General features: G+C 43.4%; 2 protein-coding genes across 3 annotated transcripts in view; one reads left to right on the forward strand and one right to left on the reverse strand.

Moving 5' to 3' along the window:
• The first annotated feature begins 347 nt into the window (after positions 1 to 347).
• LOC119896618 (granulocyte colony-stimulating factor-like) lies at positions 348 to 4,562 on the forward strand. Its single transcript, XM_038710117.1, has 5 exons — positions 348 to 625; positions 1,824 to 1,996; positions 2,084 to 2,194; positions 2,440 to 2,571; positions 2,660 to 4,562. Exons 1-5 carry the CDS (start codon positions 610 to 612, stop codon positions 2,855 to 2,857), a joined length of 630 nt encoding a protein of 209 aa, XP_038566045.1. The 5' UTR covers positions 348 to 609; the 3' UTR covers positions 2,858 to 4,562.
• Positions 4,563 to 5,307: 745 nt separating this feature from the next.
• The window catches only part of samd14 (sterile alpha motif domain containing 14), a 31,331-nt gene continuing 20,951 nt past the window's right edge, over positions 5,308 to 15,687 (reverse strand). For both annotated transcript variants that reach the window (XM_038710113.1, XM_038710114.1), the window contains 7 exons: positions 15,491 to 15,677; positions 15,100 to 15,199; positions 14,425 to 14,493; positions 14,179 to 14,335; positions 11,870 to 11,992; positions 9,186 to 9,341; positions 5,308 to 7,510 (listed from right to left, as the gene is read on the reverse strand). In XM_038710113.1, the coding sequence (XP_038566041.1) occupies positions 7,355 to 7,510; positions 9,186 to 9,341; positions 11,870 to 11,992; positions 14,179 to 14,335; positions 14,425 to 14,493; positions 15,100 to 15,199; positions 15,491 to 15,677 (948 nt within the window). In that variant the 3' untranslated portion in view covers positions 5,308 to 7,354. The remainder of the gene's footprint in view (positions 7,511 to 9,185; positions 9,342 to 11,869; positions 11,993 to 14,178; positions 14,336 to 14,424; positions 14,494 to 15,099; positions 15,200 to 15,490; positions 15,678 to 15,687) is intronic.

A 15,687-nucleotide genomic window follows, 5' to 3' on the forward strand; every position in this document is an offset into this window, starting at 1 on the left:
AATGCAGTACTTTAACTTGTAACAAAAAAAATGTTTAAAGTGTGTACTTTTACTGCAGTAAAATCTCAGAATACTTCCCCCACTACTGCATAAGAATAAGATAAAAACACAGCTGTGTTTAAAGAGGTCTAAGTCTTATTTGCTGTGGGAGTGGGCTGCTGGTTTCACTGGGTTTCACGGTGGTCATGTTTGAATATCTGATCAGGTACCTACTGGTTCAAACCTGCCATTGAGTATCTCTGGATACTTTAATGAGCCTGAAACTCTGCAGGAAATGCTTTTAATGAGTTCCCTTCATGGATGAAAGTGAGCTGTGACGGATTAAATGTACTGATTCAGGTGTAACGTCACGTCCTTTACCGGCAGCAGGTGAGACTCCTGCAAGTTTCCTGTATCGCGGATCTGCGCGCTCTGCAGTGACGCAACAAGCTTTCACAAGCTTCGTCACTTCGGGATTTTATCTGGAGAGCTCGCTGCCTGTCAGCGGGAAAACCCCGAGGGACAGGCTGCAGATAAAAGGTCCAAACGGCTTCAAATGGAAACTAAAGGACAATTGACCGAGTTTACCGGCGGACAGACACCGAGAGACAGACAGCCGCCCTGACAGACATGAACACCCTGACAGGTAAGAGCCAGCTTTTACTCTGATCGTGGCACCGACAGGAGGGGCTGCTAAAATCAGCAGAAACATGCATGGAGTCTGGTGGAGGAGTGAACACAGATGTGACTTAACTAAAACAAACTTTACAGAATCACTTTGTTAAAAACACGACTTTTCTGTCAAACCTGAGTTCACTGAGATCACCTGAGCAGAGCTGCACACCTCCTCTGCATCAGCACAGCCCCGGGACACCTGAAACTCAGGACCGGTATGGGGGGTTATTAGTGTCAGCCTCAGGGCTGAATGGTTTGTTTGTGCCAAAACTGCTGAGTAAGAATGAATTGAAGCTGCAGCCAGCTGTAACATGGACTCAGACTAAGTCAATGAATCTTTTAGTCAACTGGCAAATACTTTGAGAATTGATTAATCAGTAATTTTTAGTCAGTCTGTCCTCTGCTCTGGTCCAGACTGAAACATCTGTTGCATGATTGTGATAGAACATGGATCAGACCTTCATGTTCCCCTCAGGAAGAATAGCTTTACATTCAGCACCACTATCAGGCCCTGACCAAATACCTGCAGAACTACGCACATTCATAGCTAATGTTAGCATGCTATTATGCTAAACAAAGACGGTGAACAGTAAACATTATACCTGCTAAACATCAGCATGCTAACATAAGCATGTTAGCGTGCTGATGTTACCATGCTAACAAACTTAACTAAGACAGGGAACATGAAAAAAATTATTCTGCTAAACATCAGCCATGAACAATATTTGGGCTGTAGGTTGTTTATTATTTCTTTTTTCATTTGGTAAAAGTTCAGCAAGTAATGTTGACAAACATTGATGAATAAATGAATGAATAAACACAAAATGTTAGTGACTACAAAGCTTCCCTAAATTAAATTTGTGCTGGCACTAAAATAACTCCATTACATCGTTTATTACTCCAGTCAAACAGATTTATCACAGCTTATTAATATCTTGATTAAACTAATCAATAAAGGGTCAATTAAAGGTTTGTAACATGAAGTCATTTGTTCCATTAAACTTCCTAATATGTAATAATACTTATCAGAAGAGGAAATCATATATATTTAAAAAATATCTTAAAAGTTTGTGTATTTGATCTGACTTGACACTGAATATGCTCGGGCTCTATTTACCCTCCATACAGTGAACTTTTGCTAAACAAACATTGTGTGTTTTTTCCTCCAGTCATCGCCCTGCTGCACTGCTTCCTGTTGGCAGTTTTAGTCCAATCAGCTCCGGTCAGCTCGCCATACGAACAGCCGCCGGCGTTCAAAGAGGCGGCCGAGCGCGCAAAGACGCTGGTGGAGAAAATAATGAGAGACATCCCCACCGTGCACGCTGCCACCGTCATCACCGAGGTGAGGAAGACATCCGAGTCAAGTGGACTCCCATTGGCTGCTCTTCTTCTTCTTCACGTTAATAACATCTTCCTTTCCTCCCTGCAGGGTTTGACCCTTGAGCCGTCCTCCCAGACAGCAAACCTGCAGATGATGATGACAACTCTGGGAATCCCCGCCGCCCCCGTCCTCAAACCGCCGTCCGAACACTTCACACTGGTCAGTCTGCAGTCTGGGGCTTTGGGGGGTTCTTTAGGGTCCTGAACGAGCTTCTGCAGGTCCTTAAGATTTTTCATGTAAAATGGGGGGTCATTAAATCCTTGAGGAGGATCTCAGGGTCCTTGAAATGGTCAAATGGTCCTTGAGCTCTGAGGAGGTCCAGAAACCCGGTGGAGGTGTATCTGTTTTTAACTCACCTGGTTGTTATTTCCTGTCAGTCATCCTCTGTGTGTCGCCCCCTGCAGGACACCTGCGTGAGCCGCATGTCAGCGGGCAGCCGGCTGTACCAGGGGCTGCTGGGAGTTCTGTCTGACAGACTGAGCGGGCTGAGCGACCTGCGAGCCGACCTCAGAGACCTGCTGACCCACATCAACAAGGTAACGCACACACCTGAGGCTGTGTCTGTGCCCCCGCCCCCACCTCTGATGCTAAGCTAACAGCTAAATGTGTGTTTCTGTGCTCTAGATGAAGGAGGTGGCTCAGCTCGGCGGCGAGGCGGATCAGAACCAGAGTCTGGACCTGGCCTCTCATCTCCGTGGTAGCTACGAGGTCCAGGTGGCGACTCACCTGACGCTGACGCAGCTTCGCTCCTTCTGTCACGACATGTTCCGCAGCCTGAGAGCCATCGCCGCCTACCGGCCCCAAGCTGCAGGTACACGATAAGCCCCGCCCACCCGGGACAACCCCACGCTGCGTTTGAGGACACACGGGAAGATCTTATGTCGAGGAAACAAACGCAGCGATACGACAGCGCCGATCAGCTGCTGGAAAGACTCCACATAGTTTTCAACAACAGCAGCTTCTGAGCTGAAAGACGAGAAACAGTTCAGATATTTTTATATTCAGCGAGACGCTCAGAGGAAAGTTCAGGAGACAGAACTTAGTTTTAGAGTTTCCTGTTTTAAAAGCGGCCCGTCGACACATCAGACGTCGCCCCTCCTGACCTGCAGCCGCTCGGTCTCTGTGGAACAGGTCTGCACAGAAACGCAGAGGGATGCTTCAGGACTGAAGATCTGTTCTGATCTGCAGGTCTGGACCTGCTCAGACCTGAATCCAGCTGCTGCTTTTGCTCTTACTTTGAGTCTGTTATTTACTGGAAAACCAGAGACTGATTGATTGATTTCTGATCAGGAGCTTTAAAAAGAAGACGGGCGCAGGCTGCAGGAGGACGCCGTCCTGCTCCAGCCACAGATTTTATATTTTATTTCACAGACGCGTCTTTTTTTAAGACGTGAAGAGCAGAAACATTTTCAGTTTCTCACTGACTCTTTTAATAATCATTACAATCATTAGACTAATCATCACAGTTGTAACTGAAGCAAATGATGATTCAGACTTCCTGTTGTTTCACAATAAAAGCCTCCCCATTTGTGTCATACCGGGGCTTTTATTGTGAAGCAGTTACAAGAAGTGCATTGCGGCTCCTGTGAACGTCTGGCTGCAGATGTTTCTGCGGGTTTGTATTTATGTTTTTTTGTTAGGTTTGGATCAAAAGTTTATCTGCTGTCATATTTATAGTATTTTTATTTATTACTGTATTTATTTATTTATTTATGCAGAAATATTTATTGTTTTACCTTCGGTTTTCTGTGTCTGTATTAATTATTTTATATTGTTTAATATAATGTGTTTGTGTGTGAGAGGGTGTTTTATATATTTTCTATATGAAAGTTTAGGGGTCAGAGGAGGAGCTCTGCAGGGACGAGAAGGCTTAAAACACAAGAGAGAGAGAGGAGAAAAAGAGCAGGAAGTGAAAAGTTTCTCAAGTTGAGCAACAACAGTTATGATGTCATAGCAGTGATGATGTCAGCAGTGATGTCAGAGAAAATTAACCACAGAAACACGGTCAGTTTGAAGTTTAAAGTAAACCCTGTGGGTAAACTCTCTTTTTTTACTTTATTTATTTATAAAGAGTTTATTATTTGACTCGTCAGTAGGACTGTAGTAGGTTCTAGACTTTACGATACCAGAACCAAAACCAGTACCTGTAAAGTGATACAGGTACCAACAGAGTACTTTATTCAGTACCTTGTGTAAAACGCCACCTGTTGAAGCCATTATTATTTTTTATCGTTGTTATGGACGAGCAATGTGATCAGTTTTCTTTTTTATGGTTTGAAATAAGTGTTGTGTAAAATTATCAGTATCAGATCGCTCCTCGTCCTGATCAGGTCGTCTAGACGTCATAATCAGAGGAAGGACGGCTGCTCGGGAGTGTTTGAATATGAGAGGAGTGAAATAGTTTAAGGATCACTGGGAGCTCTGGAAAAGGAATTTTAGTAAAAAAAAAAAATTATACGTTTGTGAAAAGTAAATAACAGAATAATTTTGTTAACTTTGGATCAATAAATCTTGAACTGAAGTGAAAGATCTCTGCAGTTATTTTTCCTTCAGTGGTGAGTCGCAAACCTCCAGAAGGACAGTAAGAAGAAGAAAACAGGAAGGAGTCCCTCTAAAGGAAAAGAAGGCTGCACATCCAGCCGCTCAGACTTCATCTGATATCAGATGTTGGAGGAGAGAGGGAGGAAAATCAGCTGATGGAACGCACTGATCGAGTTAAAGGAGATCAGGAGATGGAACAAACAAGCTTGTGGAGAGAAACTTGTAAAAGTGACGATCACTTTGCTCGGACGCCGCCTGGAAGTCGCTGAGGCTGACATGCTGCGTCCGAGCAAAACCAAACAAATAGTCTTTTCTTCCAGATCTGGTTACAAACCTGACCCGATACTACTCTGTATTTGACTATTTCCGTAGTGATACCTTAAAGATATCAGATACCGATACCCAGCCCGACTCATCAGAGAGAAGAGTGTTTGTGTCTGACAGCCAATCAGGAGTCTCCGTACCTGTAGTTTGTTTTAATGAGAATAACTTCGGTTTTTTGCCCTCGTTTGCATCTCGGGGTGCGTTCCATTCAGCTGACGTGGCTCCTCGCGTCTCAGCTCAGAGGTCACAGCAGCTCCGACACTTCAAACAGAAACATCGAGGCATCGCATCATGTGACAGGAAGTTAAAAGGAGTTCATGACGGGAGGAACGGCTGTGAGCGCAGATGTAAAAACTGTTTTAATAATAATAATGATAATAATGAGTGATGAAGAAAGCTGCATAATGTTTTCAGGCTTCTTCACGTCTGATCCTTTTATTTAGTCTGATACGAATCATATGTTCTCTAACTCAGATCAGCATGCAGCTCGTTCAGATTCAGTTTCACAGCAAAAGAAAAGATGAGTTTGATATAAAAATAGAGAGAACTTAATATTTAACACAAACACAGGAAAATGTTCAGCTTCTGAGTGAATCTCCAAAAACATTTATACAGCAGAATTTAAATTTAAAACGACACTTTAAATCCAGCATCAAAGTGTACCAGCTTGTTGCGTCAGCGCCTCCTGCAGGTCAGTGGTGTAATCATCAGGGGGCAGGAAACAAACTGAACGGGTTTTAAACTCCTTCATTTAATCCCTCTTTAAAGGAGACCTATTATACTTTTCCACATTTTATCACTTATCTCCAATGTTGGATGTTCATGTTAAACGTGGCCAAAACTTCCAGTAATGAGGTTAAAGTATTTAAAAGAAATCCCTGTGAGCATAAACATCAGGTTTCCTCCTGTTCTGAACGTTTTCAACAGCTTTTTTCTACCAACGGCTCAGTAATACGACACGGAGCCAGACGGAGCCGCTGGTCCATATATGGTCATTTACTCCCACGGCAACACTTAGTCTGTCTGTTCCGCCCAGCAACAACAACAGCCTGGTAACATGCTTCAGGTCGTGGGCCAATCAGAAGACAGTGGGCTTTTGGTTGGCGGGGGGGGGGTCTTAAAGAGACAGGAGCATCTGCAGCTTGTTTCAGACAGAGGCTGAAATGAAGGCCTTCATGGAAAAGTCAGTATGAGAGAGAAGATTATTTGTTTTGAACTTTGAATCATGCAAAGCTGCCGTACAGGAGTCACAGAACTACAATATAGGACTGGAAAAGCAGAATAATAGGTCTCCTTTAAAGGTGGAGAAAGTGATTCTGTAGAAACAACATGGCGCCTAACAAACAGCGAGTAATGCAGCTAACGTTAGCCAAGTCTGGGTTAGCAAACTGTGGCTTATGGCTGCTGCTGCTAAGCTAACCTGAAGCTAACATGCAGAGATGATGAGACAGTTCAAGAACCAGAAGATGTTCACCATCCATCCATCCTTCCATCCATCTTCAACCGCTTATCTGGGGTCGGGTCTCAGGAGCAGGACCCCAAACCTCCCTTTCCTGAGCCACATCAACCAGCTCTGACTGGGGGATCCCGAGGCCTTCCCAGGAGTAGGTGGAGATATAATCCAGCCATCTATTCCTGGGTCTTCCCTGAGGCCTCCTCATACCCAGGGACCTTCAGGACCCGGGTCATGATAGGTGATGTTCACTGAATCTGACAAAAAGACGTTGGATTAGAATCACATACTGCACCTTTAATCTGAACAAAACGTTTGACAGATTTATTTCTTTGAGATTTGAATGCGGCTGCAGAGGTCAGAGGTCGGTGAGTACAGACGTCTGAAACAAACAAACATCACACGTTGTTTTTATTCAACATCAGAAAGAAGAATCTCAACTTTAAACACTTAAATCACCTGCAGCTGTTTCCTGCTTCAACCAGACCTGCTGCAAAGAGTCAGAGATCACACTATTTTATTTGAAAATATGATTTAACTTTATCAATGAGTTTTAATAATCACACAGGAGGTTTGAACTGACGGTGGCCCCGAAGGACAAAAAACACACACAAAAGCAAAACACTGAATTCATTCAGATGTTCGTTCATTTTTATTCATTCTCGTATGTTTCAAGATGTTTTTAAACTTTAGATTTTCTTTGATATGAATCTTTTTTTGGGGCAGCAAAGAGAGAAAACATGTAAAAACACTGAAACCCTGTTTGTAACCTGCTGAACGCTGAACGATTTGTCCTTCAGGGCCACCGTCAGAAAGGGTGTCATGATGTCATCGATCACATGACTTCCTGCACTGGATGACCTCTGGTTTACACTTTCCAGGACTTTTCCAGGACTGGAAAGGTGCATTTCAGATTACCAAGGTTTTCCAGGATGTGCAGACACAGAGATTGTCCTCCCCTTGTTGTTGCCCCCCCCTCTGTCCCCCCCTGGTGGCGGCGCTCAGCTCTTGCGCTGTTCTTGGTCTTTCCTTCGCTGTTTTTCTTTCTGTTTCTCCATCTTGTCCAGAGCTTTTCTCTCCTTCTCTGCTGCAGTCAGGATTTCCTTGATGCGACGCTTCAGAGCGCCGCGATCAGACGAACTGAGCATGCCCAGAGCCTGCAGGGGACGAGGACAGAGGTCAGATGTTTTTGTTAAACACTGAGTTTATATGGAACTCAGTGTTCCATATAAGCGAGTAAGTGGAGTTCAGCGAGGAGGTTCTGGGCGCTTTAGGATTTTGATGCCTTTAAATAATTTCTTATTTTCTTGCTGACTTGTTACAAGATGTTAGTGAGTAGTTTGATGCTAAAAGAAGTGAAGATTTCTGACATTTCCAGCGTGTTCTTTTTCCCTCGACGAAGCTTTGTCAGTGAGGAGGTGGTTGGGCTGGACGGGTTGGTCGGAGATCAGACACCCAGGAGTCAAGGAGTCAACATCAATTCTTTTAAGTAACGTTACTTAAGTTAGTTATTTTAACCTAAACCACCATCCACCAGCTAAGTTATGTGGAAAAGTGCTGCTGGGCTGACGTATTGTTTTCCTTACGGTATAACGTTCAACACATATTGTGTGATGTCAATACAGTTTGTTACGTAGCAGTTTTGTGTGAGTTTGACTGTTAAAATAAGTTTTAGCAATGTTTTGATTTGAACTTTCTAGCTGCCATTTTACCACAACAGGCGGGCCGTGGCTGTTTCTCAAAACCGAGTTCGCCAAGTTCGGACTTCTGTACTTTAAAGCTCGGACTTGGCAAGTTTGGCTCGGGAGTACAAACTTGCAGGAACGGGAGCACGCAGTCCGTCATTCAGCAACTGGAACAGCAGCGGACTTGATGGCGGCCGGACCCGTTAGCGGCCGGGACCCCACGTCGTCATCTAATGACATACTAAGGAAATGCAAAGACTCAAACAGAAGCGGATTCCCGCCGGGCTGCACGAATGAAGCAAACACGCTGCTGAGATACAGGAGCTCTGGAGGAGAGAGTCGGGCGGCGCCAGAGCTTTAGACCAATAAACACCTGCAGTCTGATTCTGTTCTGATAACGGAGCTGTTTACCCACAGGAGGAGCTCAGAGTTGACTTCTTTTTTTAAATTCACTTAAATTTTAGGGATTAGTAAGTGGATTTATCTTCAGTGCTTCTCAGGGCTCTGTGGGGCGACTTCATATTTATACAGAGCGACACAGCAGGAGGCTGCTGGGAGAAAAGGAGGAGAGGAAGCTGAACTACCTGGTGAGTTAAGAAAACGTGTCCGTTACTTGATTCCAATTGTCGTTGTACCTATAAAATAAGTTAGCACAGCATAGCCCTGATCGATCAAGACTCCATTCAGAAAACAAACATTTTAAAAGTTGTTGTCCTGCTGACAGACCTGACAAAGCATGAATTGAAAAAGTTATTTCAGCATCAGTTTGATCCGTTTATTGAAACTAAAGTTTGGGTTCACGCAGCTGTAGTAAACCGGGTTGTGTTTACTGTCGTAAACTCACGTTTTACTGGCGTTGTATGGGAACACTAAGGGAACACAGCGATCAAATTCACGCGAATAATACGATGTGAAACATTTGTTTGATGTGAATGTGCCGTAAGTAATAATCACAAACATGATTTAGTCTTTAAAGCGAAAATCTCCCAGCTCTGAACTCACTGACTTGTTCCTCTTTTTCCTGGCACTAATCGTCTTCCATACAGAATCATGATGGGGACAGTAAGTGAGCATCTGACAGGGACTCCGCACTGATGAACTGAGCACGCTCAGGCCCTGCAGAGGACCTCATCCTCCTCATCCTCACCTTCAGCTTCTGGCCGTCCATCTGCAGCAGCTCCCGACCGTCGATGTCTCTCGCGCTGAATTCTGGGACATACTGCTCCATGTTGAGTCCTTTCAGCCACTGACAGACCTGCTGGGTCGTCCACAAAGACACCGGGCAGGACGGGTCATCGAAGGGCTGAGGAGGAGGAGGAGGAGGAGGAGGAGGGAATTGTCACCACCAACACATTTGTCCACATTAAGAGTACTCTGTAAATCATCACAGCCCCATTTAGTTATGCCCACTTTCTACTTCTTTTTTTATGGAGGGACAATTGGTGTCGAGTTATCTGGGGTGCCTTAAACTTGAAAAAGGCTTAGGAGATGACAGAATCTTCTTTCTTTGAATTTATTTAATTTTCCACAAACATCAGCTGCAATTCATACATCATTTTGGAGTTTAATAGGTTAATAACCTTTAAATGCAAAAACAGAAAAAACTGAAAACTCACAGCTCAGAATTAATTTCTTTGAAGTGAAGAACTATCAAAGTGTAACTACATTTCTTTACCTCTTCTGTACCTTACTTAAATAATACCCCAATTATACACTGCCAGCATTTGTGACTCAAATTAAACAAGTGATCCAAGATGAAGTTATTAAGCACATCCAAATAAATAAAGCAGTTCATCTGTGAATGAAGATTAATACTAATACTAATAATTCAACTTTAACCACAGCTCTTAAATAAACCAGTTAATCATGCGTCTATTATAGTATATTAAACCATTATATCGACCACTGCCTTAATTGAAACATGCTCAGATTTCTACTATGAAGGACATAATAATGTAAAGAAACAATATCGTCCAGTATCATGACTAGTAAGCACAGTAAACGATCATGTAACCTGATCAACCATGCACTTAAATCAAAGCAGACAAAATAAAAAAGTGCACAGTACCACACTGATAGTTTTAAACTAGCCATTATTTTTTGCTGCATGCAAATCCTTACAAAATTACAATCCAAATCCACTTAAACAAAGCGATCACTCATGTACCAATAGCTTCTCTGAAATCTCCTGCACACTGATGCACCCTACGCTTTTCATTTCCTTCTCCTTTATCTACCTTGAGCACATTTGCCTGCCCTAATTCACATTAAATTGGTGTCTGCCTGTCCGCAGCGGAAACACCTTCAAGAACCTTCACCTCACATGAACTTCTCAGGTGAGCTCCCATCAATGCCGCTATTGGTATTTCAGGAAATAATTTAATAATTAAGCTACGAAAAAATTAAACCCAAATCAATTTAATCCTTGACATTTGTCTTAACAATCGGGTCAGAATTAAAACTAAAAGTCTAAATCAAAAATGCATTTGGGCATTTACGACTAGGTATTTGAGCATTTACGTTTGGGTATTTGGGATTTAAGATTGAGGAGTGTATGCAAATAAGTGGGCATGGCCCAAAGACTGGAGGCTGGGTTTGAAACGGCTGGTGTGCAGAGGCACCTTATGGTCAGCAGGGGGAGCTCTGACTGCTAAAGAGCAGAAATGCTCAAATGCCCAATCTTAAATGCCTACATTTTTGATTTAGACTTTTAGTTTTAATTTTGACCCAATAATCCCTCCATACTTTTTAACTCAAAGCTCTAGCAAGTTTTGGATTTTGAACTCGACTGTTTGCTAAAGGCTAACGTAATTCCATGTGTTGACTATTTGAGGCTTTTGTGCTGAAATTGGGATTGTAAGTTATCAGCAGAACAGAAAGGCCGGTGTGCGGGGATGAAGAGAGAGAGCACGAGAAAGAAATATATGCTGGTTGAGTTTAAGAGAAACTGTGTGTTCTGTTTTCTAATAAACTATAAATTAAAAAAATCAGTCTCAGGTTATTGTATTTAAAAACACTGAAGCTCAGTTCTGAGGCTGTTTTGTAAATAGTTTTCAAATACATATACCAACTTCTGATTAACCCATACCAACTTTAAACCAAGTACAGATACAGATAATTTAACTTGATACAGAAAGCTGTGTACTCACTCAGTACTAATTACACACTGCAGATAAGTCATATATTCAATATCAACCACTTTAGTGGTAAACCAGAAAAGACTAGTGCCAGCGGTCGAGGGGGATCTGACAACTGCATGTAAATGTAAACGAATCTGTTCTATAAATTTTCTTAACTTGAAATGTAAAGTAGTATAAATGTACTTGAGTTTAACTTGAAACTGTGAGTTAGAATAAAGTGTGTTGCTCAGACTAGTTATGGGTACATTTTTGCATTGATAAAGTAAAATAATTATTGGTTTTAACTCAAAGTATGAAGTTGAAACAAGTTATTTAACTTCAACTTAAAAAACAATGTTATGACAACTACAACACAGCAGCTCAACTTTATGAACCTTAAGGTTCACTTCTAAGTTACAGTGTATAAAACGTGCAGATTCTCAGGAGGTTCTGCTGCGTCTCTCTCTCTCTAGTTTCTAAGCTGATTTCTGGACGTTTGTTTTGGACGGACGTCAGAGTTCATGATGTCCTCGGGAACAGGAAGTCCCATTGAATGACTCAACATGTGTTTCCTGTCTGAGAGTTCAGATCTGACTGAGTTCTGGCTCTGAGAAGCGGGAGAGAGATTTCACCTCCTGCAGGATCTTCGCCTCCAAACACGTGAATAAAATGTCATATATTGTTTATACATGCGTGTCTGCGTGTGCATTACCTCGTCAGAGGACTGGGAGAGGGTGTGGTATGGATGGGAGGATCTGGAGGAGGAGGGGTCGACAGGAGGAGAGGTGGAGGAGGAGGTGTGAGGAGGAGAAAACTCCTCGCTGAGAGCCGACTCCTGGAGGACGCAGACAGGAAGTGAAACTGCAGTTAATTTCTTCTTCTTCCTGTTTGTAGGCAGCAGGTATTTGTTTTTCCTTTCTTTAACTTTGACACATCGACAGTCTGCTCCAGATATGTTTTAATAGTTTCTGGACATCAGGCTGTGAGACAGTAGCAGGTACGTTTGATGCCACAGACGTAACAACAGAATGGAACCCATGGTCAATATTTTAATCTTAAGACACAGCAGACGGTTCACTCCAGACGCAGGACCACACACTCTGCGTTTATACTAAACGGTTTCAGAGTGGCGGTTCTGGGGGCTTGACAGAATATCACGTGATCAAATGTGTGGCAGACTGTCTTCGTCAGCTGGTTGACCTTGCTGTGTCTTACACAGAAAAACAAAAGAAGAGAATCAAACTGTGGATGGCGAGAAAAGTGAATCAGCAGGTTTATAAAAGTTCTCACTCCCGACTCGTCACATATGGACGCATGGCCACGACCCGTCAGTGTCAGTTTGTAACACACAGTATTTAATGTTGTGGATCCATATATATATATATATATATTAAATATTGTAAGTTATGCAAGTAATGTTACTTAACTTATGTATTAACTGATGTAGTTATTTGAACCCAAACCATGATCTTTTCCTAAACCTAACCAAATTGCAATGTTTCACAACTTTAAGAATGTTTCGTTTTAAAAATGCAGTGCTTTTATTTTCAAGTCTAACCACACGTTGCATATTCAATGTTGATACGCATTACTAACTTAAGCCCTAAACGTCTACAAACTATGCTAAAAGGGTCCCCAGGGCAGTAAAAAGCGACCCCAAAGGGCCTTGACCAAGAGTCGGTAGTGAGAATGTGTTGGCGTATTTTGTCACAGTTCAGTGGTTTTGACGTTGATACCATGAAGTGAGCTGTTGCTGTTGTTACAAAAAGAAAGTAACAGATGTTTTATATCATCAATAGACATTATTTTTATGACAACAAAAAGTAGTCCTGCCTATGCAACATACACAAGTTATGAAAGTTAGCTCTACAGGTTGTTTCAAAGGCGTTTCCAGAGATACCTGCTCAAGCCCCTCCCCCATTGTAAGGCATCCCAGGAGTTTCCAGTTAACGTTTGGAGTTTCCAGCTGGCCAGTTTGCTAACAGTACGTTCTCACTTTCTAGCGGTACTTTGTCGCAGAGTGATACGGATCTGTATGAAGGAATCAGATCGTTTGATTGGAGCCACCCGTTTTATAACGCCAGCAGAACAACAACCCGCTGGTGAGCTTCCCGCTCAGCTCGCTCTCATTGGCTGCTGCAGGTTTCTGCTCCCAGGCTCCGATCCGGCCTTCAGATTCTGCCTGTCACAGGATCATTTAGCCGATAATCTGGTCCGACCAGCCCTACTCAGATCCCCCACCCCCTTCCCCCAGAACCGGCCCAGTTGTGCTCTAGTTTGCGTAAATTGTAGATACATCCAAAACACCGACATCTGCTGATGCAGCGTCATAGACATTTTAAACTCTCAATTATTCAGCAGCTTCAGCAACCACTCAGGTTCTTACAATGAGAGCAACACACACACACCACAGCCAATCACTGCAGATCTGTGGATGTTTGACGGGGCTTCTTCCTCTGAGCCTTAATGGTGGAGGAACAGAGTGATTGTTCCTGCAGCAGAACATTTATCAGCAGCCATAAAACACACCGCAGCTGAGCGATCATATGACTGTATGTGAGTGTGTGGTGGTTAAGCTAAAAGCATGCAGGACGGGCATGTGGGCAAAGATGAGTAAATAATAAAAATCAATACACACAAACACACACGCCGATACACTGTGTGTGTTCACGTGTAAACAGAGCTGGACTATAACTCACTATTACACCATGTCATCAGAAACCCTGGTCTCTGATTGGCTGGCAGGTGTCTGTTAACGAGCTTTTGTCCTGCGTGTGTTCTCGTGTTTGTCCTGCACGCCGGCAGCTTGTTTACACGGCGGGAACCTTTGTAAACAAAAGAACGTTCGGGAACATGATAAAAACTCCTTGGGTACAAACTCAGAACAAATAACAGGTTAAAAATAAACTGTGAATCCAAAAACTGAATCTGTCTGTGAGACTTGTGTTTGGTAAAGAGGTTCGGTGTCATGATGTCAGATGAAGTCAGTCAGCAGGTAAACATGAAGCGTCTGTTCTGTACCTGCGAGTGGGACTTGCGAGGTCTCGGGGAGCTCAGCGGGGTGGTCTTGGGGGAGCAGGGTGGGGTCCCGGAGGAGGATAGCGACCCCCGTCCTTCGGTGAACCAAGAGAAGGGGACAAAGGATCCTGAGGACCGAGACGGACTTTCAGACGGCTCTCTGAGGACACAACAAACAGAAAACAAGCGTTTGTGTCTTTGTTTGTTAAATGTTGAACTTTCACAATGGGACTCTTGTGAAAGACCCACCTGCTGCCCACAGAGAGCCTGTTGGATTTGTCTTTCCTCACCCGGATATATGAACGCCTGAGAGTCACCCTGAGAGAGAGACATCAGGTTTTGTTAGAAGACATTTTGAGTACTGCAAATGCTAACATGCTAATTCCTGTCACTCAGGTATTCCAACGCTGTGACACCGGCTCCTACAGAGAGTGTTGCATTGTGGGTTCATCACCTTAACTCCAGAATTCGGACCTTATGTTGTTTAAGTCAGCTGTTAGCCAAAAAGCTAAAGGTAGGATGTAGAAGGAGGGAGAGAGGCGTTCTGTCCACAGCTAGAAATATTGCCATTATTGTGTCACAGTCTGATGTAAAGAACTGTGTCGTCAGCAAAAAGCTTTCACCCTCCAACAATCCTACATCTGATTTACTGAAGCATCTGAAGGAGGAGCTACTGCCAGTGATGATGTACTTATCAGGACAGAGCGGCGGTATGCAACGTTGGATGTTCTGTAAAAACTCTGAATACTGCTCTGATAAATAAAGAAACACAGTAGATTGGATGAAAGGGAATTTTCAAACAGTAAATCCACACATTTGAAGAGACACACAAGCTAAGTGGTTGCTATGGTTTTTCTGGTGGTTGTTAGGGTGACAGGAAGCTGAAGTGGCTCCCAGATTAATTCACAACTCATTTTGTCTCACCCCAAATCCAGGAAGCGTCTCTTGGTTTTCTTGTCGAAGACGACGGTTGGACTGCCGGGATCAGCTGGACTCGGGTCCCGACTCGAGTCAGAAACCAACACTGACACAAACGATATAAGGTTCAATATAGATTAAAACAGACTAACAATAATGTTTATAAATATTATCCAAGATTGTTTTGTAAATTTTATGAAAGTCTGGTAATAACATCATGAAATCTGAAAAATGCAAATCATCATTTTGGACTGTGGAGTCTCGACTTAAAGGATATGCAGAGTAACTATTGGTGGTGTAGGTGCACTCGTGTATTCACAGGTGTGCTTCCAGATGACACAGGTGTACCAGTGTGATAGGTAGGTGCTTTTACAGGTGAGTGTTCAGGTGTGCGTACCTTCGCTGTCGGGCCTTCTGCTCCTCCTCATGTAGACCCGTGAGCAGTCGGAGGAGGGGCAGGACCTGGAGGGCGAGCTGCTGGGAGTGACCAGAGCCTCCTGAGACGTGGCATTGGTCAGCTGATGGTACCGCCCCCGTGGGGGAGCAGCCAATGGCTCGCCTTCATCCTCTGGAGAGCGTCGCGCCTGAGCAGCG

The sequence above is a fragment of the Micropterus salmoides genome, unplaced genomic scaffold, assembly GCF_014851395.1.
Source record: "Micropterus salmoides isolate LMB-PRFRI ecotype aquatic unplaced genomic scaffold, ASM1485139v1 Ms_hic_scaffold_10, whole genome shotgun sequence".
In the NCBI taxonomy this organism is placed as follows: domain Eukaryota; kingdom Metazoa; phylum Chordata; class Actinopteri; order Centrarchiformes; family Centrarchidae; genus Micropterus; species Micropterus salmoides.

Excerpts from the sequence above, each read along its gene's own strand:
- LOC119896618 (XM_038710117.1), top strand. Across the intron at positions 1,997-2,083 it reads CTGCCACCGTCATCACCGAG|GGTTTGACCCTTGAGCCGTC; the intron begins GTGAGGAAGACA and ends TCCTCCCTGCAG. Across the intron at positions 2,195-2,439 it reads CGTCCGAACACTTCACACTG|GACACCTGCGTGAGCCGCAT; the intron begins GTCAGTCTGCAG and ends CGCCCCCTGCAG.